The sequence below is a fragment of the Elephas maximus genome, chromosome 9, assembly GCF_024166365.1.
Source record: "Elephas maximus indicus isolate mEleMax1 chromosome 9, mEleMax1 primary haplotype, whole genome shotgun sequence".
In the NCBI taxonomy this organism is placed as follows: domain Eukaryota; kingdom Metazoa; phylum Chordata; class Mammalia; order Proboscidea; family Elephantidae; genus Elephas; species Elephas maximus.
Window position 1 is genome coordinate 61,910,112 of NC_064827.1, and position 26,151 is coordinate 61,936,262.

The 26,151-nt window shown below is 38.6% G+C and overlaps 1 protein-coding gene across 1 annotated transcript; it reads right to left on the reverse strand.

The window, feature by feature from the left end:
- Window positions 1-335: 335 nt before the first annotated feature.
- INIP (INTS3 and NABP interacting protein) lies at window positions 336-23,527 on the reverse strand. Its single transcript, XM_049895653.1, has 5 exons — window positions 23,263-23,527; window positions 22,059-22,139; window positions 6,323-6,425; window positions 4,126-4,216; window positions 336-2,937 (listed from the first exon to the last, which is right to left on the reverse strand). Exons 2-5 carry the CDS (start codon window positions 22,081-22,083, stop codon window positions 2,842-2,844), a joined length of 315 nt encoding a protein of 104 aa, XP_049751610.1. The 5' UTR covers window positions 22,084-22,139; window positions 23,263-23,527; the 3' UTR covers window positions 336-2,841.
- Between the last annotated feature and the right edge of the window lie 2,624 nt (window positions 23,528-26,151).

Below are 26,151 nucleotides of genomic sequence, written 5' to 3' on the forward strand. Positions count from 1 at the left end.
TCATACTACTCTGCCTCATATTTGCAAAGTACTTTACAGCTCTACAAAACACTCTCATCTATATTATTTAGCAGTGATTTTCAAATTTTTTTGTCATGACTCACAGTAAAAAAAAAATAAATAAAATTTTACATCATAACCCAGGTCACATATGTTCATATCATTCCTTCCTTTAAACAAGTATTTATTGAACAGCTACTATATGCTATAATACTATTCTAAATGGAATACAGTAGTGAACAAAGTAAAAAAAAAAACAAACAAAATAATTAAGTACACACACAAACAGAAACAGAAGATTCATGAAACAAAACCATTTTACTACTGCAATGTACTCGGATGTTTTCTGTTTTATTTAAAATATATATATATATATGCTATATATACCTCCATTAAACCATCCAGTTAGCTTTTCAACTCACTAATGGATTGAGACCTACAATTTGAAAGCTACTGGTGTAGACAATCGGTTAAGTAAGCAGTGTGCTCTTCCCATTTTACAGATGGAGTGACATGCAAAGAAAGACTAAGTGAGTTACCTAAAATCACGTACAATCCGAGGGAAGCAGTGGTGAGATTTTACCTCAGGGCTTCTGACTTAAGTCCACTGCTGCCCTTTCCAGTATCCTCGGCACCCCTAGTGTTTTAGTAGTTCATTTCTCTTTGATTGTGAAGTCTTGACTTTGCCTGGAGCAGCTCTTCCTTCCCTTGCCAAGTAAAGTCTTGATTATACTTCTATGTATCTGTTACGGGATGCCTCTCTCGTGCCACCTACTGCATCCTGGCTTGCTTCATAATGACTTGTGTACCAGAGTAGGCCCCACTCCACTGTGACCTCCTTAAAAGCAGGGACTGCCTCACTCATCTTTTTGCCCCCAAAGCTTGGTGTTTTACAGAGTAGGTTTTAGTAAGTATATATGGAATTGAACTTAAGTGACTCAAAGAATAGGAGGAGGGTGGGAACACAACAGACTAGCCAGGATTCCAAGATTAGGGAACATCTATTTAAAAGGCTAAGAGATTGAAAAAGATACCATAGAGGGTAAAACTCTCTTTACCTGAGTTACAGAAGTCACATATTAGGTAGAGGTTTCCATAGTGTGTGTAAAAACTATACAATCCAGAATTTTTATCTACCTAGCATCAGTATATGGATTTAGAATCAAGCCACCTGCCATGGATCACAGGTGACAGAAAAACTTAGTAAAATTAATTCAAGGAAATGGAGATCACTACAGCAAGACCCAAGAATAGCTGGATGGGCCTGAGGAAGGATGGGAGCCAGAGGTCCCTGGGGAGCTCCTCAGCAGCAGAAATTAGGGCACCTTTGCTGTAATGGTGCCCATTACAAAGGGGTGACCGTTACAACGAGATGACCATTATAACTTGCCCAAATGCAGGGAATCAGTTCAAATTCTCAAGAGAAAGAATCTAACTGGCAGAGCCACATCTAGAATTTTCCACCCTTGCTTCAGTTAGTTTGGGTAAGATGGGGCTGTGTGGTTGGTACAAATATCCAAGGAAGGAGGGGAAAGAAGAAACTCTTTGAAAAGAGAGTTGAAATTTGACTAAATATTGACCCAGACTGGAAGTTTTAAGTTTCAATTTTGTCCCACTATCAGAAAGTATGGGGACTCAAGGCCGATATCAGTTATGAAAAATTATATAAAATACTGTATGTGGGATGTAGTGTAAAATATAATTTCAATCCTATTAGAAGCAAAAAAAAAGTAGATTTTTAGTAGTAGTCTGCTCCTGGCCAAAAAAAGCAGGAGCTTGAGAAAGAGGGGAAGTAGCTGGAAGGGAAGAGGGGTGGGTAGAATGAGGCAGCTGATAACTAAGTGACCTGTAAGTTTCAGGTGTCTACAAATCTGATTTTATATATGTATTATGAAATTTTTGTACAAGGTATGTTATACAACTCTCTAACCCATGGTTTCAAACTTTATTTTACATCAGAGATTCTAATTCTGTAGGACAAGATTAGGGTCCAGAATCTACATATTTAAATAAGCATCCCATACGCTCTTAGAGATGGTTCATGTTGAGAAACTTCCTTAACCTAACTCCTTCCTATTTCAAGTAATTAAAAAGGGGTCCAACTTGCGTAAGTTTTTAATTAGAATCAAATTATATAAGACCACGTAGGCACACTATTTAGTAGCAACACTGAATAAGAGCATGTACAAATTTTAAAACCACCACATTTCTTACAATTGTTTTTCATAACATTTAGTCACATCATTTATAACGGCATGTATTTACCAAAGCTGTTTAAGACTGGTGATTTAGTCTTATCTTGGGTTTTCTTTTAAAATTGAGAATAGGGGAACAAGTTATGAGTTCACAAAGATTATTTCAGGATGATATGTTTGACTATAAATTCAAAAGTACACAGACATTAATCCATAAACAGCAAGTATGAATGTGACTTAAGCTTATTGGCTCACATTTTTTGAACAAACCCTCACTTCTTTAAAGTTAAGTACTATATATGATTCTTGACGGTCCATTGTGGACACGACATCCTCATGGCCACACGAGGGGGCAGGGGGTGAGTTTGTGTGACTATCCAATTCAGCATCTGATTTAGAGTTGCAATCAAACTGCATTACAAAAGAGCTACAGTCACAGGTAGCAGTCATTTCCTCAGCTGATACAGATTCCAATGTTCTCATTATCCTGTTTACCCCCTTTTACTTGCATATACCTTTCTCTTAAAAAAAAAACAAAAAATATAAAAGTTCACCAAAATTCTGAAAGTCACAGTTTGTAAGCACTGAATGGGGAGTAGCTTTGGCATTTGAAATTACAAAGTCCCTTTCGTTACAAATATTCCCTTTATTCTGGGTCAAGGCGAGGTAAAACTGGAAGAATAAGGTTCCCAAATGCAGAGTCCTGAGTTATGAAGTATCCGGATGAATGTGCATGGGCATGCTGGGAAAGATTAAAAAAAAAAAAAAAAAAGCAATTCAGCTATTAAGAGTCACAATTTTTTAATTAAGGCACTAAATTATTCTTTCTAAGTGCTTAAGACCAAATTTATTTAAAAGTCAGTTCTTGTGCTGCTAATTCCATTTAAATACACAGGAGATGGACAATAATAAAGAATTCATATTAACAAGTCACACCAGGTACTCATTTCTCATCCCCACTTCCTCCCCTGTGATTCTTTTCAGTCAATAAATGAGTCATACACATGAATTGCTTTGTTCCTTGCAGTGGTTTGGAAAACTAGCAACAAGGTCCCCAAGTATTCTGCTCTTGGCCAAAAAAGCAGGAGCTTGAGAAAGAGGGGAAGTAGTTGGAAGGGAAGGGGGATGGAGGGAAGGGTGAGGCGGCTGATAACTAGTGATTAAAATACCAAAATTCTGTAGAGAATGTTGGAATGTAAATAACAGAAAACCAGCTGTACCTTCGCTCAGTCACTAAAGAAAGGAGGATTGTCTTTAAATTGTCTAAAGTGAGATGATCTTTAAGGTTGCATCCAATTCTGAGATTGAGTTTAAAAGCAAGGCCATTAAATTATGCCAATAAAAAAAAAAAATGTTTTGTCCAAGGCCTCTGGGAATCTTAAATTATCTGAGATCAATGTAATACTAAAATTACTACTATGAAGGATAATATATTTTTTTAAACTGACAGAATATCACAACCCTAATCCTATGGTAAAATAAGTCTTTAAAAATTTCCTGAACAATGGTCATGCTAACCACTAAAATGAAAAATAACCCAAACAACGATAATAAGCCAGTACAACTGTCAAAGGATGTAATAACGCGAAAAAAAGAAAAAAAAAAAAAGTACTATTAAGTGAGCCAGTTCAGTTTTTAAGATCATTCTGTCCATCCAAATACCCTACACTCTTCTGTGCTCAAGCAATTCCTTGGGAGGTACACCAGGGAATCAATCATGACCACATCAACACCATAAAGATACTTTCATTACTGCTGTATGGGTCCTTCAAATCCTGTGGGCATGACAGAACATCAACAAAACACTGGAATTAGGTGTGGAACATTGTTATTGATATTGCTCCACTAAAATACAAAAGAAGAACTATGCTGGCTTCCAACACCCAGGAATTCTACACTGAGATGCCGGTGTCCATTATACTCTGCTCACCTGTAAAGCTGCCTTCTGCTGGGCTGCAATATGCTGCTGCTCAGCGTGATCCCGGAAATCCTTATGCAGAGAGGGTCTCGAGAGGGCAATGCTAAAATGGAAATCTTAGTTACTTGGCTGTCTGTCAAAGGCAGACGTCCTTACTTCACATTTTTCATTGCATATTCTATATAAGGATGAAAAAGGAAGAACCTTCCAGAAAAGTCTTTTTTCCTTTCCCCATGTTCTACGCTCATTTATACGAAGAAAGCCTATGTTATTTACTGGAGTTTCAAACAATTGTTTTATAATTTGTGGTTCCCCTACTTCCAAACAGATTTGAGGAATTCCAGTCTATCATGAACCACATTAAAAACCATTTTTAAACACAATTCAAACAAGCCATATGATATTCATAAACAGTAAAACCATATATTTTGATTTGTTTGTATAAGTACACTTAAATTATAGACATGTTCCACATAGGTGTAAGTACTATGAATAAATAATCAAATTTAGAGGCAGTCATCTACCAGATTGTAGAGCAGCTACTGTATGCTTGGCTCTGTGCTAAACCCTAACAAACCAGTAACCAAGTGCCGTCAAGTTGATACTGACTAACGGCAAGCCCATTTGTCAGAATAGAACTGTGCTCCATAGGGTTTTCAAGGCTGTGACCTTTGGCAACAGGTCACCAGGCCTTTCTTCTGAGACACCTCTGGGAGGGTTCGAACTGCCAACCTTTTGGATAGTAGTCAAACACTTACTCTTTGTGTCACCCAGGGACTCTGTGCTAAACACTAGGAGTATAAGAACATATAAGACAAAAGATCACAAACACGCAATTATGATGAAATGTGGTACATGCTATAATAAGGGAATTAATAAAGACACCTAATATAGCTAGAAGGATAAAGGTCAAGGAAAACTTTATGAAAGTTATATTTAAGATGAAAACTGGAGAGTCAAATGTTTCAGACAGAAGGAACAGCATGTGAAAAAGCCTAGGGGCAAAAGAGCTTGACGTGATTGAAGAAATTAGAGTTCAGCAGGACTGGGTTCAATTCCCGGCCAATGCACCTCAAACACAGCCACTCACCACCACTCGTCTATCTACAGAGTCTTGCGTGTTGCTGTAAGGCTGAACAGGTTTCAGTGTACCTTCCAGGCTGAGACAGACTACGAAGAAAGGCTTGGCAATACGCTTCCAAAAATCAGCCAGTGAAAACCCTACTCATCACACCAGTCTGATCTCCTTGTGCATATAGGGTTGCCATGAGTTGGGGGCCGACCTGAGGGCAGCTAACAACAACAACAGTAAGGACTAGAGGTCAGGGTTGAGGAAGGGTGAAGTGGGCTGGCAGGTGTCAGGATATGAAGAACCTTGTGAAATAAGTAAAGAAGTGTAGACCTTAACCTAATAAGTAATAGAAGGTCTCCAAAGAGTTTTAAGCAGGGGAGTGACATGATCAGAAGTATCACAAACCAGTTCAGGCTGACAGTGTTGGTCACCTTCTCAACAACTGTTTCTCTCTTTTCTTTCTTGCTAATGGCACCTAAACTTAGTTCAATTATTAGTGGCTGGGCCAGGTTCATCCCCAGCCCCAGACCCAGGGGTTAAACCTTGATTGGTGCAAGACAATCCCCTTTTCTTGCTAGTTTCCGTCTTAGGCAAGAGAAAGCTACACAATTCTGAGCAAGAAGACTTGATGAGTAATCTGCTGCAAGGCCAAAAAAGAGAGGGGAAAGCTAGAATAGTGGCTGAAGAGAAAATGAATCTGAAGGAAGATATTTAAGATGGGAGAGACTGAATATAATAAAGATCTTTAAGCTATCCAAATTTTTCATACTTTGTAGAACCCTTTATAAGTGGGCCACTGGCAATAATGTCAGTAACAAAAATCACACAAAATTCTTTTCTGTTTTGAAAAGGAGGATGTAGGGAAAATTAAATATTCTAACTAGATTTAGAATATTTAATTTCTAATTAGTCTATTTTTTTTTTCAACTCTAATTAGGAAACAAAGCAACATATAAATTCCAATGTTAAACAACTGCCAACCAATTTGAGTTATTCTGTCCAAGAAATTTTTTATATCACTGAATAAAAATACCATATTATTCTTTAAAATCTGTATGCTTAACACAAAGTAAACATTTCATCTGTTCTATCGAAGAATATGTTTAGTAACAGTATCCCCAAAACAGCAGTCAAGACCTAGCTCCAGGATGATTTGCTGAGGATTGATTCTGCAGGAGTAATTTTCTTTTCTCTTTGTCCAGTTCAGCCAAGATTGCAACTCTATTTTTATTCTGAAAACCTAAAAGAGAAAGGAAGACAGAGAGGGAAGTAAGAAACATTTTAGAGCTATTTTATAAACCTAGGCCACTTATAACCAGAGAGCAAAATGTTTCTTCTGTAACATGAGAATGAACTCACTATAAATGTAGTTTCCCAGGATAGTTACTGTTTCCTTACTATGTATTTCCCAGCAACTTTAACAGCATAACAGCACAGCATAACTTTAGCAGCATAATAAGTGGCTACATATGCAAAGCACAATACTGACTGAGGACTTTTAAGGCTTAGCTCTAAAGAATCTTAATTGCCAAGATATAGGCTACAGCATTCTTTTTTTAAAGAAACTCTTTAGCCCTAAATGCTGAAGGGACCAAGCTCTATCCTACACAGTCAATCGCTGGGATGGCAAATTGTCTTACTTCTCAATTTTAGGCCTCTCTGTGAATGCTTCTTTCATGGGGGAAAAAGGATTAGATATACTCAGATTAAAAATATATATGTATTTCCTTGTCCCAACTGCTTCCATTCCGACATGGCAAGGAACAAGTCAAAGAAATGCAACCGACATGAAAGCACTTCTGAGTAAAAGGAGCATAACTGGCAGGATACGAAGAAATATGCCCTTTATCAAATGCTTACTGGGCTTGATTAGGAGCTTCATTCCTGTGTAAGATCTAGGACAGAGGTCACAAATGGGTAGCCCAGGAGTAGCATCCAGCTATGTTTTAAAATTTTGAATTAGATGCTGACATGTAAATACTGAGACTACACACAAAATTCCCAGATCTCTAGCTTCTCTGGAAACATCTTAAGATTTGGCAACAATTAGCTGGGACTAAGAAATAGTTGTCCCCTTTAGCTGGGCAATCTCCAACTTCTTACAATCCTTACCAGACTTTATTTGTGTTACTTGTGGGCATGTAAGTTTCTGTTCCTAACCTAGACTATAAGGAGCTCTGGCGGCACTGTAGTTAAGGGCTGGGCTGCTAACCAAACAGTCAGTGGTTGGAACCCACCAGCCACTCCCTGGGAGAAAGGTGTGGCAGTCTGCTTCCATAAAAATTACAGCCTTGGAAACCCTATGGGGCAATTCTACTTTGTCCTGTAGGGTCACTATGAGTCAAAATCAAGTCGATAGCAACAGAGTTTTTTAATCTAGAAGAAAACAAATGAAAGGATTAAAGAACTAGAAAACACCTATGGGGCAGGGAGAAGAAGAAAAGAAAAAGAATCAATGGGATAGCTTACTGGGCTAGAAGAAAGAAGATTGGGGGGCACTTTTTTCAAGCAGTGCAGACTCTCATCACTGAGCACTCCTGAGGGCACCCACATGAAGGATTCTAAGAATTTTACTATTATAAAGAGGGAGAAATGTGTGCCAGGATGCATATATCCTCCTCTTCTGGAGAGAGAGGCAGATTGGTCCGAGTGGTACAGGATATACAAGAGCATTCATTCACACTGAAATTAGACTGAAATAGGAGCAGCTGAGATATATAGCATTTTCAATTAAGCCTGCTCTTAAATCGAGAATCAACATAGTGGCTACAGCCAGGATTATGGACAAAAATGTGTCTCTGCCACATTCTTTTTAGGATTTATTATCTCCCATTTTTCTCCTCTGCTCTCTCATCCTTATGCCACCAACTTGTCATCAAATTCTAGTAATAGCAGACTCCCTCTGTTTGGAAGATAATTCATACTAATATACACTGGTATTCTGAGGAAGATGGTTTTGTGAGCCTTCCAGGTGATCCTTCGTCTATTCTAATCCTAACTTTAATCTCCCCGTCCCTACCCCACTCCCAATCTCTTACGTAGTTTTCCCCAGAAGAAGCTCTATGAGGCCTTAACATACCACACATCATTACCTGCTTCACCCACTCTTACAGACAGGTATGTATCAGGAGAAATCTTTGACTCAAAGAAGGATTTAATTTGGCTATATTAATAGCCAAACTCCCAAATATATACCTCTTATACAATTGGTTATTTCTGAAAGGACAGTAAGAGGGTATTTTTTTATCCCAATTTAGGATTCAGTAAGAAGAAATGAGGCAGTGTTCATTAGTAGGAGATAGTAAAGTTCAAAATGATTAAAATTCCACCCAGGGTCTCAGAATCAGGCTTATTAAAGCAGCCTAGTCTATGGAAATTATTCCGCGAACAGTTGTTATTTGCTTTAGGATAGTTTGCTTAAAGTCACCAAGGTAGGCAAATTAATTCATGTTAAATGAAAGAATTAAAGTGGCCTTCAAAGGCTACTTTTAGCTCCAACTCATGAAGATTCCATAATTTGCCCAAATGTCTGCCACTCTGAAAACCTTCAGCTCTTTCATCCCCTCACCCCTATTTTTAAATCACATAGTTATGTATCTTTCTTGGTTTTGTCAAGAAGGAACAGCCTCATTACAAAAAAAAAAAAAAAATCTATGCATGTTTGACAATCACATATTATTTGCATTTTTTTTTAATGGAAGAAAACCTTGAGTTCAATAATATTTCAAGATATTTAAGACTATTCATGCATCTGTCTCTGTTTAACATTTCATAGCCAGGTTAAGCTTTAAAAAAATTTATTCTGCATTCATCTCTGGACAACTGATTTTTGACAAAGGGCCAAAGTCTACTCAACGAGGAAAGAACAGTCTCATCAATAAATAGTGCTGGCAAAATTGCATAACCACATGCACAAAAATGAAACAAGACCCATACCTCACACCATCCACAAAAACTAACTCAAAATGCATCAAGGACCTAAATGTTGAAACCAAAACCATTAAGTTCTTAGAAGAAAACAGGGGAAAACTATGGGACCTAGTTTTAATGATGGATTATCAAATACAACTAAAAATGCAAAAGCAGCATAAGACAAAATAGCTAACTGGGACTCCAACTTTGTTCCATAAATTAAACACTTATGCTTATCAAAAGACTTTACCAAAAGAATGAAAAAGAAAACCTACAGACTAGGAAAAATCTTTGTGAATGACATATCTGATAAGGGTCTAATCTCTAAAATATATAGAAAACTTCAACAACTCAACAACAAAAAGACAAACAGCCCAATTAAAAAATGGGCAAAAGGCATGAAGAGACACTTCACCAAAGAGGACATTCAAGCAGCCAACAAACATATGATAAGATGTTTGTGATCTTTAGCCATTAGAGATCCAATTGAGGAGATTGTAACTCTTACCCACTGCTTTTGGGACTATAAAATGGTACAACCACTATGGAAAACAGTATGGTGCATCCTCAAAAAACTAGAAATAAAACTACCTCATGATCCAGCAATCCCATTCCTAGGTATATAATCTAGAGACCTAATGGAAGTGACACAAAGAGACATATTCACACCTGTGTTCATTGCAGTGCTATTCACAATAGCAAAAAGATGGAAATGACCTAAGTGCCCATCAACAGATGAATGGATAAGCAAAATGTGGTACATACGTACAATGGAATACTATTCGACCATAAAGAATAATGATGAGTACTCAAAATGTAACGTGGATGAATCTGGAGGACGTTATGCTGAATGAAATAAGTCAATCACAAAAAGACAAATATTTTATGATCCTACTTTTACGAAAAGACAAAAATATGTATACATACAGAAACCAATGTTCATTAGTGGTTACCAGGGATGGCGGGGTGGGGAGGGAGAATCACTCTTTAGATGGTAAACCAAACCAAACCAAACCTGTTGCTGTCAAGTTGATTCTGACTCATGGTCTTTAAATACTAGACACTTATTTTTGGTGATGGGAAAGGCAACACTGAATGTGGGTGAAATGTGCAAAGAATGACCAAGCTAAAAGATAGCATTAAGAAGTATACACATACACACAGAGAACATTTTTGGTAAATGCTACGACATATATAATTTTGCAACAATAAAAAAATATATGTGTGGTTACATATGTATGTATGTATGCATGTATGTGTATAGGTATCTATGTGTGTATATCTGCATGCATATATACATGTAGCTATCTGTATATGTATATACATATGCATGTGCATGCATGTATGTTCATATACATAATAAAGCACATAGGAGGCACAGTTACAGACACTTCTTAGATATAACCAAACACCTCGTGGGACTGGTTTTCTGAGTTTGAAGGCTTAGGACAATAGTCTTGTAGGGCAGCTGAGTCAACTGGCATAATACAGTTCACAACATTTATGTTCTACATCCTAGTTTGGTGAGTAGCATCTAAGGTCTTAAAACCTTGAGAGTGGCCATCTCTTCCCGTCCAGAGAAGGAGGAAAACCAAAGACTCAGTGAAGAAACTAGTCTACGGGACTGTCTACGTGAACCACAGTCGCATCTATCCTGAGTCCAGGAGAACTAGATTATGCCCAGCTACCACTAACAACCGTCCTTATCAGGGCCACAACAGATGGATCCTGATAGAAGGGGGGGAAAAATGTGGACCAGAACTAAATTCTTAAAAAGTCCAGATTTACTGGACCAGTTGATACTAGAGGACTCTCTGAGACTATCACCCAGAGATACTCCCATAAACCTTGAACCAAAACCACCCTGAGGTAGCCTTTTAGCTAAATAACAGATTGGCTCATAAAATAAAGAATATACTGGGTAGTAGTGTGCATCTTTAAAAAATCATCACTATGAGACCAGTAGTCAGCAATTACTCTAAAGGGGATAGGGACACCAGATTACTGGAAGCAAAACATCCAAAAGGGAAGTAATGAGAATGTTAACACATCGTGAAAAATGTAACCAATGTCTGAATAATCTGTGTAGTAATTGTTAAATGGGAAACTAACTTGTTGTGTAAACTTTCATGAAAAACAATATGATTTTTAAAATTTTTTATACTATCCCCTCCTATCATTTTACTGATAAAAAGTTTGCAAAGTAGTCAAAAGGGATGTGAGGAGTCATTCCTAATAAAGAAACTTCATGTATAAAGATGTGAATGTAATAAACACTTAGTGGTCAATGAAACCGCATAATGAAGAGAAAGAATGATATATAAAAAGTTTAGTAATATTAATGTTAAATTGGACTACCATTAGGGAAGCTTCTTTTCTTATTCTGTCATTACAGTGGCCAGCAACAAACAATGCCTTCCTCCTCATCATCAACTCTGTATGGAACAGAGTTTGGTCTCCGATACTACTCTGCACTAAAAGGAACCAGAGCTGTATGATAAATACTAGTTCCAAGTATTAAAGCAGGAAAAAAATCAAGATGGGTCTAGAGTACCTTGTTGTCAGAAAGCAAGACTTTTCTTTTAGGTCCAGGGTAGTGCTAAAAAAGACAAAGGAGCCAGTCTGAAGTTAGCCAAGCACAATTTGAACATTTAAAGGAAAATAATAATTATAGCTAAATGGAATAAATTGAGTCTGTGTTAAGCCATGAATTCATAATGAGATGCAACAGGGAAAGTTAAAGTACTTAAAAAGATAGTTGTAATATAAAAGAAGGGTGAAAATAATAGGGTATTTAATATCTTATTATGCTAATAATTAGGTTAGTGTTAACATTTAGGTGTTTTCTTTCTAAGTATATGTCTGTTTATAAAGTATAGCTGTGTACTTTTTTGACTCAGTGCAAGTAGGGAAGGGTAGATACAGGGAGTTGCAGATAAGCCAGATAGTCTCAGGAAATACAGGTCATGTACCAAGAAGAAGAAAATCACGTCACACAGGTCTTCAGACACTAAAAGTCATTTAAAAGAAGATACAGGAGCTGATAAGCACCCATAATCATACATGATGACCAAGTAGAAACTGAGAATTTTAACTTGATGAATTAGTCAAGTATCCTAAAGAGAGCTAACTGTACAGACTTGATCCCTGATCCCCTGGGAGATGAAAGTTCTATGATTCCTGGCAGTAATACTACCAGAAGAGGTCAATTCATCGTAACAACAGAACATTGGTTTATGAAACACTGGCCGCCAAGAAAAATAAAAGAATATTTCAAACTCAGGGAAACTAAAAAAAAAAAAAACCTGAAAATCTGTAAGAAGGGCAATATCTTTAAAAAAAAAAACAAAATGCTATGAACTTAGCAGGTGAAATTTAATTATAGAAGGGACCCATACCAACACACACCAACACAGTTTTAAGTCATCTTTAAAGGCATAACAAAGTCCATGTTTTAACCAGGAATCAAATCTATCAACCCTGAACCCTGGTTAATCTGAAATTTTATTTTGGTAGTGGTAAGATTACCACAACCCTAGGAAGGTATAGAAAAATTACTATAACCCTGGGAAAGATTATTATAACCCTGAGAAGATATAAAAAATAAGTATAGAGATAGTGAATAAATTAATTAAGCCATAGGTTAATATTTTAAAATAGGCTTAATTTTAAGAGTAGTAAGTTCTGTAATAACTATTTAAAGTGTTTGCAATATTCCAATCATATTAATAATAGTAATTATGTTTACCTGCGCTTTATTGACTATGCAAAGGCATTTGATTGTGTGGATCATAACAAATTATGGATAATACTGCAAAGAATGGGAATTCAAGAACACTTAATTGTGCTCATACAGAACCTGTACATAGACCAAGAAGCAGTTGTTTGAAAAGAACAAGAGAATACTGCATGACTTAAAATCAGGAAAGGTGTGTGTCAGTGTTGTATTTTTTCACCATACTTTTTCAGTCTGTATGCTGGGCAAATAATTCGAGAAGCCAGAGCTATACGAAGAAGAACATAGCATCAGAATTGGAGGAAGACTCATTTATAATCTGCAATATGCAGATGACACAATGTTGCTTTTTGAAAGAGGACATAAAGCACTTACTGATGAAGACTAAAGACTACAGCCTCAGTATGGATTACATCTCAACATAAAGAAAACAAAAAATCCCCACAACTGGACCAATAAGCAACATCATGATAAATGGAGAAAATATCGAGGTTGTCAAGGATTTCATTTTACTTGGATCCACAATCATCGCCCATGGAAACAGCAGTCAAGAAATCAAAAGACATATTGCATTGGGCACATCTGCTACCAAAGACCTCTTTAAAGTGTTAAAAAGCAAAGATGTCATCTTGAGGACTAAGGTGCGCCTGACGCAAGCCATGGTGTTTTCAATCACCTCATATGCATGCGGAAGCTTGACAATGAATAAGGAAGACCAAAGAAGAATTGATGCATTTGAATTACAGTGTTAGCAAAGAATATCGAATATACCATGGACTGCCAGAAGAACAAAGAAGTCTGTCTCGTAAGAAGTACAGCCAGAATGTGCCTTAGAAGTGAGGATGACAAGACTTCATCTCACATATTTTGGATATGTTACCAGGAGGAACCAGTCACTGGAGAAGGACCTCATGCTTGGTAGAGTAGAGGGTCAGCGAAAAAGAAGACCCTCAACGAGATGGACTGACACAGTGGCCAGCGAAAAAGAAGACCCTCAACGAGATGGACTGACACAGTGGCTGCAACAATGAGCTCAAACACAGCAGCGACTGTGAGGATGGCACAGGACTGGGCAGTGTTTCATTCTGTGTCCATAGTGTTGCTATAAGTCGGAACTGACTTGACAGCACCTAATAACAACAAAGAGAATTTAACCAAGCCTGTAATAAATTTTTAAATATTTAAAACATTTATTTTAGAACATTATTAAATAAGTAGGCTTAATAAACTATTAAGTAAATTATGGGTACTGATGAGTTTTTTTTTTTTTAATTGTACTTCATTTGAAGGCTCACACTGCAAACTAGCTTCTCATTAAAGAATTAATATACATACTGTTTTGTGGCACTAGCTGCCAACTCCACGACATGTCGACACTCTTCCCTTCTCGACCTTCACTTCCGCATTACCAGCTTTCCTGACCCCTATTGCCTTTTCGTCCTTGCCCCTGGGCTGGTGTGTTCATTTTGTCTCATTTAGTTTTATGGGCCTGTCTTATCTTTGGCTGAAGGGTGAACTTCAGGAGTCATTTCATCACTGAGCTAAAAGGGCGTACAGGGGACATACTCGAGATTTCTACAATCTCTGTCAGGCCAGTCTTTTTTTGTGAGTTAGAATTTTGTTCTATGTTTTTCTCCAGCCCTGTCCAGGACTCTCTATTGTGATCCCTGTAAGAGAAGTCGGTGGTGGTAGCCAAGTACCATTTAGTTGTGCTGGACTCTGTCTGGTGGAGGCTGTGGTAGTTGTGGGGTGAGACCAGTGGAGTATCTTAGATGGCCGCTCACAGGCTTTTAAGACTCCAGATGCTAATGATGAGTATTTTTCTCCATGCCCAAAATACCCTTAGACATTAAAGAACTGAATAAAGTATGAAGTAGAATGAGTCCTTGGGGACTGACAAATCCATATGACTCCAGCACAAGGTATGTGTGAAAAAGTAGTGAAAGAAGAAGCTGAGAAGGTAAGAAGGAGCCAGATAAGTAGGGACCTTGTATTACATGCTAAAATTTAAGTTTTATGAAATAGGCAATGGGGAAGGACTAATGTTATTTAGGAAGGGACATGGCACAGTTAATTCTATGCATCATTTAGAATATCTTCTGGTATTAACTGGAGAATGGATTACAGGGTAGAAAAGACTTGCAGCAGAGAAATCAGTTAGTAAAGGATGATGACGGGCAGTAGGATGGAGAAAGAGACTGATTCAAGAAATAATGCAGATGAAATAGAACTTGATATGAAAGAGACTGGATGACTTAAAGGTTATAAGTTTGAATCGCTGGGTAGATGATTACAGGGCTACTACAGTAAAGCCTGTGAAAGCTGGAACCTGTGTAAGGCAGAAACCTGTTAGAGAAGGAAAACCCAAATATTTTCCACTAAAATAAGCAATGGAAAGGTGACAAGACTGCATCCTGTCAAAAGCAGAAAATTTGTGAGACCTGGAAAAGCAAGGCAGTGCCGTTCAGTTCCGCTTTCACAGATTTCACCGTACTAGGCTTTTACAAACCCTGGGTGTTTTCACTTGTGCACCGTCCATACCACAATACAACGCAATCTTTTAAAATGAGAACACATCCGTATTAAAATTCTTATTCCTATAAAATTTTTGAAAGGTTTTTATACTTTATATTTGAAATTATGGCTGCAAGCAACTTGCTTAATTTATAACTGGCTATAACTGCTTGGTAATCGCACAGCATTCTGTGGAATTATTCCAAATTAAAAATGTAACTTTCACATAGTTTTCAAATTTACTGAAAACTTAAGACTTAAATTTAACATTTTGTGGAGATCATGATGTCCCAGTATTGAGACAGTAATTTATTCCAAAATTTCAATTTTCTTTTCATAGTTTGAAACAAATACTATCTATTTATGTTTCAAACATTTATAGGTCTTTGAAAACTAGTGTCCTGGGCACTGCACTTTTAGTATCTTCTGACTAAAATGCCTCTATATGGTAGAACCAGTAGTCAAAGATAAAGGAAGATGTGTAGTAAAGAATTAACCTTTCCCCCCCCCAAAAAAAAGAGAGGTATGGCCCTTGTTCTTAGCTCCTGGGAGGTGATCCCTAAACCCTTGGAATGTCATGCCTAACAGGAGTGTTTTTCCTTACCTGGGGGTTTTGGGCCACACTTTTTTTAGTCTAACAATGTGATTTAAGGTGAGGATTTTTCCCAGGAAAGTTAGTGCTGTCCACAGTTACACTGGGAGAAGACAACTGGAAGCTCCGCATGTGGTACACGCCTGGACTCTGCCCCAGGCATCTCTTCCCCTGGCTGACTTTAACTTGTATCCTTTCACCGTAATAAACCATACCCATGAGTATAACAGCTTTCAGTGAATTCTGTGAGTCCTTCCAGCAGATTATCAAATCCAAGGCTGGTCTTGGTGACTCCTGAACTTGCAATTGGTGTCAGAAGTGAAGGCATTAATATATAACATTTAACTAAATGTTATTTTATATTTTATACTCACTACATGAGGCTTTTTAAAAAAAACAAATATGGCTTCTTACCATAATTTAATGTGCCTTTTTCATTTTCAGAAACATGAGAGTGTTAAAGATGTTTAATATAGGATCTCATATACAGTACTACAGTAGGAATCACTTAATATCCTTTTATAACTAATCTTTTTTCCTAATTAAATGACCCTAGAATAAAGCAGCATGCTCTAAAAATATTTCCACTTAGAACTATAACCCTATCTCTATTCACAATCATACATATTCACATTTCAGTATTCATTCAGAGAAACATGTAACTCCCACACATTTCTTTGTCACTAAAAATACTTTCTTATAACCAGCATTACATCAAATTACGTTCAAAACCTAAGAACTGATATTCACTTTGTCCTAACAGCTGTATCACACTTAAAACAAGGACTAACTGGAATTCTTTTAAATGGAAAAAAAAAAAAAACTAAAGAATGATAATTACTATGTTTGATTAGTGGGATTATGAATAATCTACTTTCCAAATATTCTACAGCTGTTATACTGCTTTCATAACTAGTCAGCTCAATATTAAAGGCAATCCAAATTTTTTAAAATTAGCAAGAGACTTGGACAAACACTTCACAAAGGAAAATTTACAATGGCCACTAAGTTACATAAAAAGTGCTCAGCATTAGTCATCAGAGAAATGCCAGTTAATACTACAATGAGTTGTCACTTCACACCCACTAGAACGGCTAACATTAAAGACTGCCAACACTAAACATGGGACAACTAGAACTCTCACACGTTGCTGGAGGGGATGTAAAATAGTACATCTACTTTGGAAAAAGCTGGGGTGGTTTCTCATAAAGTTAATCATACAGTCCGGTGCTCCATTCCTACATATTTATCCAAAAGAAATAAAAAACATGTCTACAAAAAAGACTTTTAAACAAATGTTCATAGCAGCTTTATTTGTAACAACCAAAACTGGAGATGGTCTCAAAGTCCACAAACAGAAGAATGAATAAACAAATTGTGATATAGTCATACAATGGACTACTACTCCACAGTAAGAATAAACTATTGATACATGCCACAACATAGATGATGAATCTCACAGACATTATAGTGAGTGAAAGCAGCTGAACACAAACAAGTAACACACTTAATGATTCCATGTATATGAAGTCTTAGAACAGATGAAACTAAGATAAAGAAAAAAAATCAGAACAATGGTTGGGGGGGCAGAAGACTGGGGAGAGACAAAGGGAACATTCTGGAGAGACAGAAACATTATCATATGGGTACATGAGCATATCCACTTGTGAACACTGTACAGCTAAGATTTGTACATTTCAATATATGTAAATTTATCTAAAAAATGTTTTCAAAAAATCACTAAGTGGGGAGGAATAGGAGAAAGCACAGATGAAACAAGAATGGTGGAATGTTGGTAACTCTTGCAATTTAGTGAAGTGTATATCAAAGTTCATTACTGTATTTTTATGTAAATAAAGCATGTCTTCTATGTTTGTTTTCCCCCTGTTCTCTCCCCTCTGCGAGGTATTTTCATAAGTGCTGCTATGCTAATTTGTTTTTTTTACATGTTCCTATAAAAAATTAGCATACAGCTTATGAAAATACCCCACAAGGGAAAGGAGCAGCTGGAAAACAAACGTAGAAGGCATGCATTATTTGCATAAAAATGTGGTACACTATTCTGTTCACTTTTATATATTTTTAATTTTCCATAATAAACGTTAGGAAAAAAACAGAATCAGCAGTGTTTTCATTTATTTAATGACTGCCAATGAAAAGCTAATTCCTACAGTTGTACAATCTAAAAGCATATTAAAAGCTTGCCTGCTACACCTTGGGTTGGCACTTAACACACACCATTAATTTCCAAAACCATCAGTATTCAACCACTGCTTCAGTATATTCCTACAGTCAATAAATACCACATTTATTTCAGAGCAAAGAGCAATTAGTGTTTTATTGTTAACCCTTGGCACACTACAAGAGATTTTAACAAATTTTAATTAGCTTATTAACAATCTGCCTAAATTGTCTCTATATCCTTTTTGAAAAGTACAGTCTGTTCTAAAACACACCTTTCTATTAGGTGACTTATCTCATATGCCATCCATGAATAGGGGAATGGTATCATATAAGGAAGTCTTATTGGTTCATTTGCAAATTTTCTCTGCACTGCAATGTCTTCAGTTGCATAATTAGAGAGGCTGAACACAGCAAGCCAGTGAAAAAGAATACAGAAATACTATACATGATGCCAATTCACCCCCACCTTCTTCCTCCAGGCTCAGAATGGACATATTGAGAAGGTCTCCCCATCTTTGTGTTCTCTGCCCTTGTCTTCATAACTCAGCATCCTTCCTTACATGCCTTTACAACAAGCTGTCTTCACTTACAAAACAACAAAAAACAGGAATATCCTATATTTACCAGAGTACTTTTAGGATCTATCACTTGTGCTAGGGGAAAAGGGGAGGTGGTCCACTAAGCTTCCCAACTGCCTGAGTCTCCTCTGCACAGTTCTGATTGTCAAGGGGCCACCTTTATAATAGATAGTGCATCATTTTTTATATATACAAATGTTTCTTAAAATCACGTGCCTCAATATATATCAATGGCAGCACATCCAAGAGTAAACCCTTTGATTTCTAACATCCTCATACTTAATTAAAGGGGTAATTTTCTTGATTCTAAAAGTATTCATTGTTCACATGGAGAGCTGCCTCTTCCATGAGCACAGAGACTGAAGTAAAGATGGTTCTGCAGAGGCTACTGCCATTATTTTTAAGAGGAGAGTACTGCTGTTGTATACTTGCAGAGGCCAGGACGGCCCAAGAAGCTTGAGGGGCCAAGGGCCGAGAAGCCAAGTGCGAGAGAAAGGACTGCCTGTGGGCAGGGCTGAGAAGCTGTCCTGATGGAAGAACTGTATCCTGAGTCATCCCTGTAACCTGTTACTTCCCTAATTGTAAAAAATGATGGCAGAGGCCTCACACCTCCTCTTTTAACTTCACAAGAGGGGAAGGAGAATCAACAGCCCAACACAGGTTCCTATGAAGCAGAGCCTAGACACACCTCGACTCTCCAACCTTTTTACCAATTCTGACACTAGCCGCCCCTCCCACAGCACTCTCTACTTCTCTGTTAGGTTCGATAGATAGTTCATCACAATGGCCATGCAGAACTCACAGACAATACTCACAATTATTGGGTTTATTACAATTCAGGATCAGGGATGGCTCAGGGTATAGTTCTTCGATCAGGACAGCCTCTTCTCAGTCATGTCCACAGGCAGGCCTCTCCCTCTAGCCCTTGGCCTCTCGGCTCAGCCTCTGCCCTGCTCAGGCAAATGTTATGAAGCTCTTTTGCTCTGCCAGTAAGTGCCTGGGAGCACCCTGCTCTGCCAACAAGCCTCCTGACAGAAGGCACACAGCTTTCTCACTCTGGGCTGTGGACAGGGAAGCCCACTGCACCGTCTCCTGCCAGTCTACTGGTTCTGCTGCCTCTGCTGCCGCCATTTCTCTGCCTCTGGTCTCACCATCTATCACATTTCCAGGGTTACAGCTCTCTCTCTCTGTCTTCTGCGTCTGGGAGGCTCTCAGCCCAGGGATCCTGGGTCTAAAGGAAGCGCTCCGCAACCATCTCTTCTTTCTTGGGGGTAGTGAGGTCCCCCTGTCCGCCCCTGGGATGGATCATTTTAAGCCTAGCTGGATGGCAAAACTGACCAATCCCCTCATTAGGGTTCCATACACCTTATTTCCATGGTCTCACTCCCACGAGGTGACATGCACCCTATTAGTAAGCTGTCCAGTCCCCTTTGTGGGCCATAAGCACGTCGTTCTTTGCATAGTCCTACCCAATCATTTGGTGGGACTTACAAAACCATGACTAGAAAGACCATATAAAAATGATCCATCACATTGTACTAATAAACCCCATAACTGTGAATATGGTCTGTGAGTTCTGTGTGGCCACTGCAATGAACTATTAAACACAGCAGAGAGGCAGAGAGTGTCGTAGGTGGGATAGCTGGTGTCAGAATTGGTATAAAGATTAGAGAAAGGAGGTATGTCTGACCTCTGCCTCATAAAAATCAGTCTTGGGCTGTTGATCTTGAGTCTCCTTCCCCCTTATAAAGTCAGAAGAGGTTAGATGGCCCCCACCACACCATTTTTACACAAAGTTTAAAAATCTCATTAAAGGTACCAAGAAAAAATTTAACTTTATAGCTATTTCTCCCTCATCCTTCAAATCTAGTTTAAGATAGATAGAATTACTAATAAATAACTCAATATAAAAGACATGTTTTTCTGAACACATCAATCTGTAAGAACAGTCGAGATAATTTTAAAAAAGATTAAAAATATACATAATATGGAAGAACATTGTTAGCCTCACTCCACAAAGGCAGAGATATTTGAGTTGGGTGATGAAAGCATGATAAAAAATAACAAAAATTTCAAGATAATTGTAAATGTTAAATCATGTAGTGTAGATTCAAATTACTATGAACACTTGGAGAAAGGGATCATAAGGAGAAAGAGTAAGAAAACGTGTCATGAAGGAACTGGTATTTGAAGAGGACCTTGAAAAATACAAAGTAGAGCATTTCAGATAAAGGGAAGATATACTGATGATCAAATACATGAAAAGTGGAAATGAGCATTATTGTAACAGACTAATAAGGGAACAAACTTCATTAGTGCAGAGGTTAAGTAATAAAAATTACGTTGATGTGTCAGGCATACATCACGTTAAAATACAAGTTAAACTTGATATGGAAATAGAGGCTTGCTTCAAGTCTTTCATCAGAAAATTACATACAAAGTGGGATTTATACTTTCTAGAGATTAAATTTTACTTTTATAAAACATATTTTTAATAGAAACTCCTTGACAGCAGAGAGTGTGTCTAATCTGATTTGCTCTGGAGCGCTCTTAACACAGGTAAAATGTGTATTAAAGTTTTTAGATCAAATGAAGATAAAACCATAGATATTGCCTGATAACTACATAACCTTTCAAAAAGATGTCAAGTAAAATGTCAAGAGAACACAGGTGTCAAAGGAGGACCTAAGGTTTACAAAGTGAATAATCTGAGCACAGATTAAAATATAGCCTTAATAACTACTGCCAAATATAACTACTAAGGATGTTGTATATCTGATATGTTCTGGATTGAATTGTGTTCCCCAAAAAGATATGTTGAAGTCCTAACCCCTGTATGTGTGAAGCTGACTGTCTGGAAATAGAATTTTTATTTTGTTATCAGTTAATGAGGTCACACCTAAGGAGGGTGACTCCTAATTAATTTTGAACAGAAAAGCAAACACAGGAGGAAGACACCATGTGAAGATACAGCTACAAGCAGCAAAGGAACATCAAGGATTGCCAGCAGCCGTCAGAAACCAGGAGAAAGACATGGACCAGTTCTTCTCTAAAAGCCCTCAGAAGGAATCAACACTGCCAAAATTCTGATTTGAACATCTAGCCTGTGAGACAATAGAACTCTAAGACAATAAATTTCTGTTCTTTAAAGCCACCCACGTGGTATTTTGTTAAGGCAGCACTAGGAAACTAAGACATGATATAATGTTGGACCTGACTCAAAGTGGGATATTACTTTGCTATACATTTTTTATTCTGGCTGCAGTAATTGCACTGTGCTACACTTTCTTATTCAAATATGTTTAAATATATGGGGGGAAAAATTCAAGTCATAAAAGAAATTCCCACATGCATTACCTTGTCCTGAAGCATTTGCAGCCATTTTCCTATTTTCTGTTTGTTATGTTCAGTGGCAACTGGTCAACACTTTACAATCACCTGTAAAAATATGTGTACACACATATAAAATGCACCAGACTTTAATAGCAAACTAAAAGTTGTCAGGGACAGCAAGCCTCCCTACACTGAAATGTTTGCAGTTTCTTAATCTCTTCAGAAAGATGTACGTTTGAAACGCACACAAATCACAAAATTAAACTCTATAAGCACTTTTCAAGCATTTAATTAAGTATAGCAGTAAGTATTTAATTACACAGAGCATGTTTATTTTTGCAGATGTTGATATCAACATTCAGCACTCCTCTGTCTTTAATACACATCATTAGGTTGTATTTACTTTTACCAGATGTATCAGCCAATTCATAGCATCAATAGGATCACAGTGGTGGGAAGAAAAATCACTCATTTAATGGTGTCTCTTCACTCATTTAAAAAACATACTATTATGTACCTACTTTTTTATGCACAATACACTATGTAAGATGCTTGAAATTACTTATTTCACTTACCATCTTTTATAGATGGGACACCGTGCCCAAAGTTACAAAGCTAAAATGTGTACTTTGGACCAGCGGTTTCCCTGCTTTTGTACTACACATTGGTGAGATCAAAAGAGCAAGACCCTATTCCTGCCCTCGAGGAACACAGAATCCAGTGGGAAAATAGTCTTATTCAAACAACCATACTAAAAATATAACTTAACAAACGTGCTCTGGAATCAGAAAGGAACTGATTCTATTGGAAAGATTAAGGGATGCCTTCAGGGAAGCCCAGGCAAAGGTACAAAGGCTGGAAAACAGGTGCCTGTATTGAATAAATGAATTGTTAATTGTTTCCTGCGGTTGGAGCACAAGAAGAGCGAGACCGGGCTAGACAGGAGGGACAACAGGGCCATCTTGTGATAGGGCACGTTAAGCGAATATGTGACAGAGTTGGACTGGCGTGGCGTCTCAAATCGGTCTCCGCCGGAGGGTGTGGAGGGCGGGCAGAAGACGGAGGCTGGGCCGGGACTGATCTCCAGACCAAGGAGAAGAGGCGGGATGAGAAGCGTTTGGAGGCCAGCTCGGCGAGGAGACGGCTGCCCTACGGAAAGAGGCGGCAGCACCACCGGCCACACACCTCCAACGCCCGGCGACGAGTGCGGACAGGCTGTCATACTTACCGGGAACGCTAGGGCGCCCGGGACGGCCCTGCCGTCGGATCGCTGCCTTCAGGAGGACGCAACCACTTAGAGACCCACGAACTGAGCCCAGAGAGTCACACTACATCCCTCCCGCCCCCGCTGCGCTTCCGCCTCTCCCGACAGACGTGACACGCGAAAGGGCGGAAATCCCGCCTCCGATCCCGACTCAAGGGCCGCAGCCCAAAGCGATTCCTACTTTAACTGCCACTTCAGCGCAGACAGATTACACTTCCTTTCCGAAGAGTGGCAGCCGAAGAGGCTCACGGGAGATGCAGGCAGCGCTGTTTGGGGCGAGGCTCGGGGTGGGCGGGGCATCTTGAAGGCGGGACCTAGGGCGGGGCGCAGTGACGTACAGTGCTGACTCTACTGGGCCGAGACGGGGCGGAGACTAGGTAAACCTGCTGCTGTTGAGTGGTTTACGACTCAAAGAGACGATTACAGGAGGTTAGGTAGGTCTCTAAAAAAAAAAAAAAAAGCCTAATGCCCTCGATTCCGACTCATAGAGACCCTATCGGACAGAGTAGAATTGCCCCATATCTTTCTCCCGTAGAGCGGCTGGTGGGTTCCAACCACTGCATGCGCGGGGTGAGAGGGGTGGGTAGGAGGGAGGATGGGTCCCTAGCACCGCGAATTGTTCTTTTGTCACGGCAGTTAGTTGGCTGGGAAAAGCCACAAACCTGTCCGATATTGCGACAGTGCGAATCCCTCTTGACCTAGGCTGCACGTGCGCATGTACGCACACACACGTACATCCCAGGGATATTTTTCTTCTGTAATTTACATCATTATATTTAAGAAAAAGCACTAAATATGTAGAAGTTTGTTACTACTGTGCAATAATCTGTATTTAAGAAATGGGTGTGTGCCACATCTCAGAACACCAAGACGTTGCTAGCGGGGTCACCTGTTGCCTGATTCCAGCACTCTACACATCTACATTAGTGTGTTTCGCTCATCTGTGGTCCTTAACCTGTGTTATGCATCTTTTGTATAATCTGAACTCAGGTTTCTAACAGTTGATGTTTGCTTAATAGTAAATGTTTGTGGTGCATAATTTTGTTGTGCATGGATCCATAACTGAAATAACACTACTGAACATTTATTGAGTACATTTTAGGTGCTTCCTGGGCATCAGCTCAGGTCTTGTCATTCCCTGTGTAAGACTCAGAAATGTCAAGTTACTTACTCTGTGTCAAGTAGCAGCTGAAACTCAAAGGAAGAAGGTCTGCCAGATGCTAACGCCAACATTTTTAAATCTCACATTGTCTCTGCTCTGAAGGAAGCAGTTCCTCTGAGACCAGCTCTTGGTGACTACTTTAATCCAGAAATAAAGTGTAACACATGAGCATCTTGTCAGTAGGCCAGAACCCCTCTTCTGTTAAGAGACCTTTTGGAGTCCTGGTGTGACTAAAAAGATAACGGAGACTAAAAAAGCTGACAGAACCTTAGGAGAGTCTTTTTTGGTGTTATGTTGCCTGGCTAGGCAATAGAGAAACGAGGGTATAGAAAGCTGCACTCTAAGTCACAAAGGGACATTTTGAACAAAGCTCCTTTAAAAGGGGTGGGGGGGGGGGAGTTCTAACCCCACAACAACATTTTGTAATTTCCTGGCAAATTCAGCTTCCAGGGCTGGGAGAACATTATCAGGAGAAAGATACATTTAACTTGCCACTGAAACTTTTGCCTTTAATTTGGTGGATGTTAGTTAGCCCTTGAACCTATTCTATTTTATCCCCTAGAGTTTTTAGAACTTCTGCCTCACAAGAATTTTAACAGTGGTTAAAAGTGTACCAGATTGTTTAGGTTCAAATGCCAGCTCTGACACTCAATGATTGTGAGACCTTGAGCAAATGGTTTATACTTTTGGTGCCTCAGTTCTGTCATCTATAAAATGGGAATAAAAATAAATTTGTAAATGTATGTAAAGTACTTAGAACAGCACTGGGCACATAGTTATTATTTCTGGGTGTTGTCAAGTCAGTTGCTACTCATAGCAACCGCATGTGACAGAGTAGAACTGCCCCACAGGGTTTCTTGGCTGTAATCTTTATAGAAGCAGATGGCCAGGTCTTTCTCCTGTGGAGCCGCTGGGTGGGTTTGAACCACTAACCTTTCATTTAGCAGCTGAGTGTTTAACCACTGCTCCGCTAGGGCTCCTTGGCACATAATAAACACTCAGTAAATGTTGCTATAATTAGTATTATGTCATTGTTGTTAGTCATCATCGAGTTGATTCTGACTCATGGTTCTAGATCTTCAATTTCAAAGCAGAGAATTGAGAATAGTCCCAAAATTCCAACTGAAGCCTCTTTAAACCTCTTTGGTATTCTGCAATGAAATATTAGTGGGGAATGCATTAGGCAAGACAGCCTTTAAAATCAAGTGTATAAATGTTTGAGAAATCTACTGTATCAGTTATCTATTGCTATGTAAACAACCCAAAATTAAGCAGCTTAAAACAACAAATATTTATTATCTTTCAGCTCCTGAGGGCCAGGAATCAGGCAGCATAGATGAGTGGTTCTGGCTTAGGGCCTTTGATGAGGTTGCACTTAAGATGGCAGATAAAGTTATACTCATCTGAAAGCTTGACTTGGTGGAAGAATCTATTTACAAGCTCACTCATGTGGCCAATTGCAGAAGTTTCAGTTCCCTATACAGGCTTGTCCATAGAGTAGCTCATGACATTGCAGCTTACCTTCCCTAGAACAAGTGATACAAAAGGAGAGAGAGTGGCCAAGACAGAAGCCACAGTGTCTTTTATAACCTAATCCTGGCAGTGACTTACCATGGCTTCTGCCGTATTCTGTTGGTCACACAGACCACCCCTGATAAACAATGTGGAAGTTGTTGTTGTTGTTAGGTACC

Coding starts and splice junctions, on each gene's coding strand:
- INIP (XM_049895653.1), bottom strand. CDS start 22,083: ATGGCTGCAAATGCTTCAGGACAAG. Junction 4,217..6,322: donor GCAAATCATCCTGGAGCTAG/GTCTTGACTGCT, acceptor TTTCCATTTTAG/CATTGCCCTCTCGAGACCCT. Junction 2,938..4,125: donor AGCAGAAGGCAGCTTTACAG/GTGAGCAGAGTA, acceptor AATCTTTCCCAG/CATGCCCATGCACATTCATC.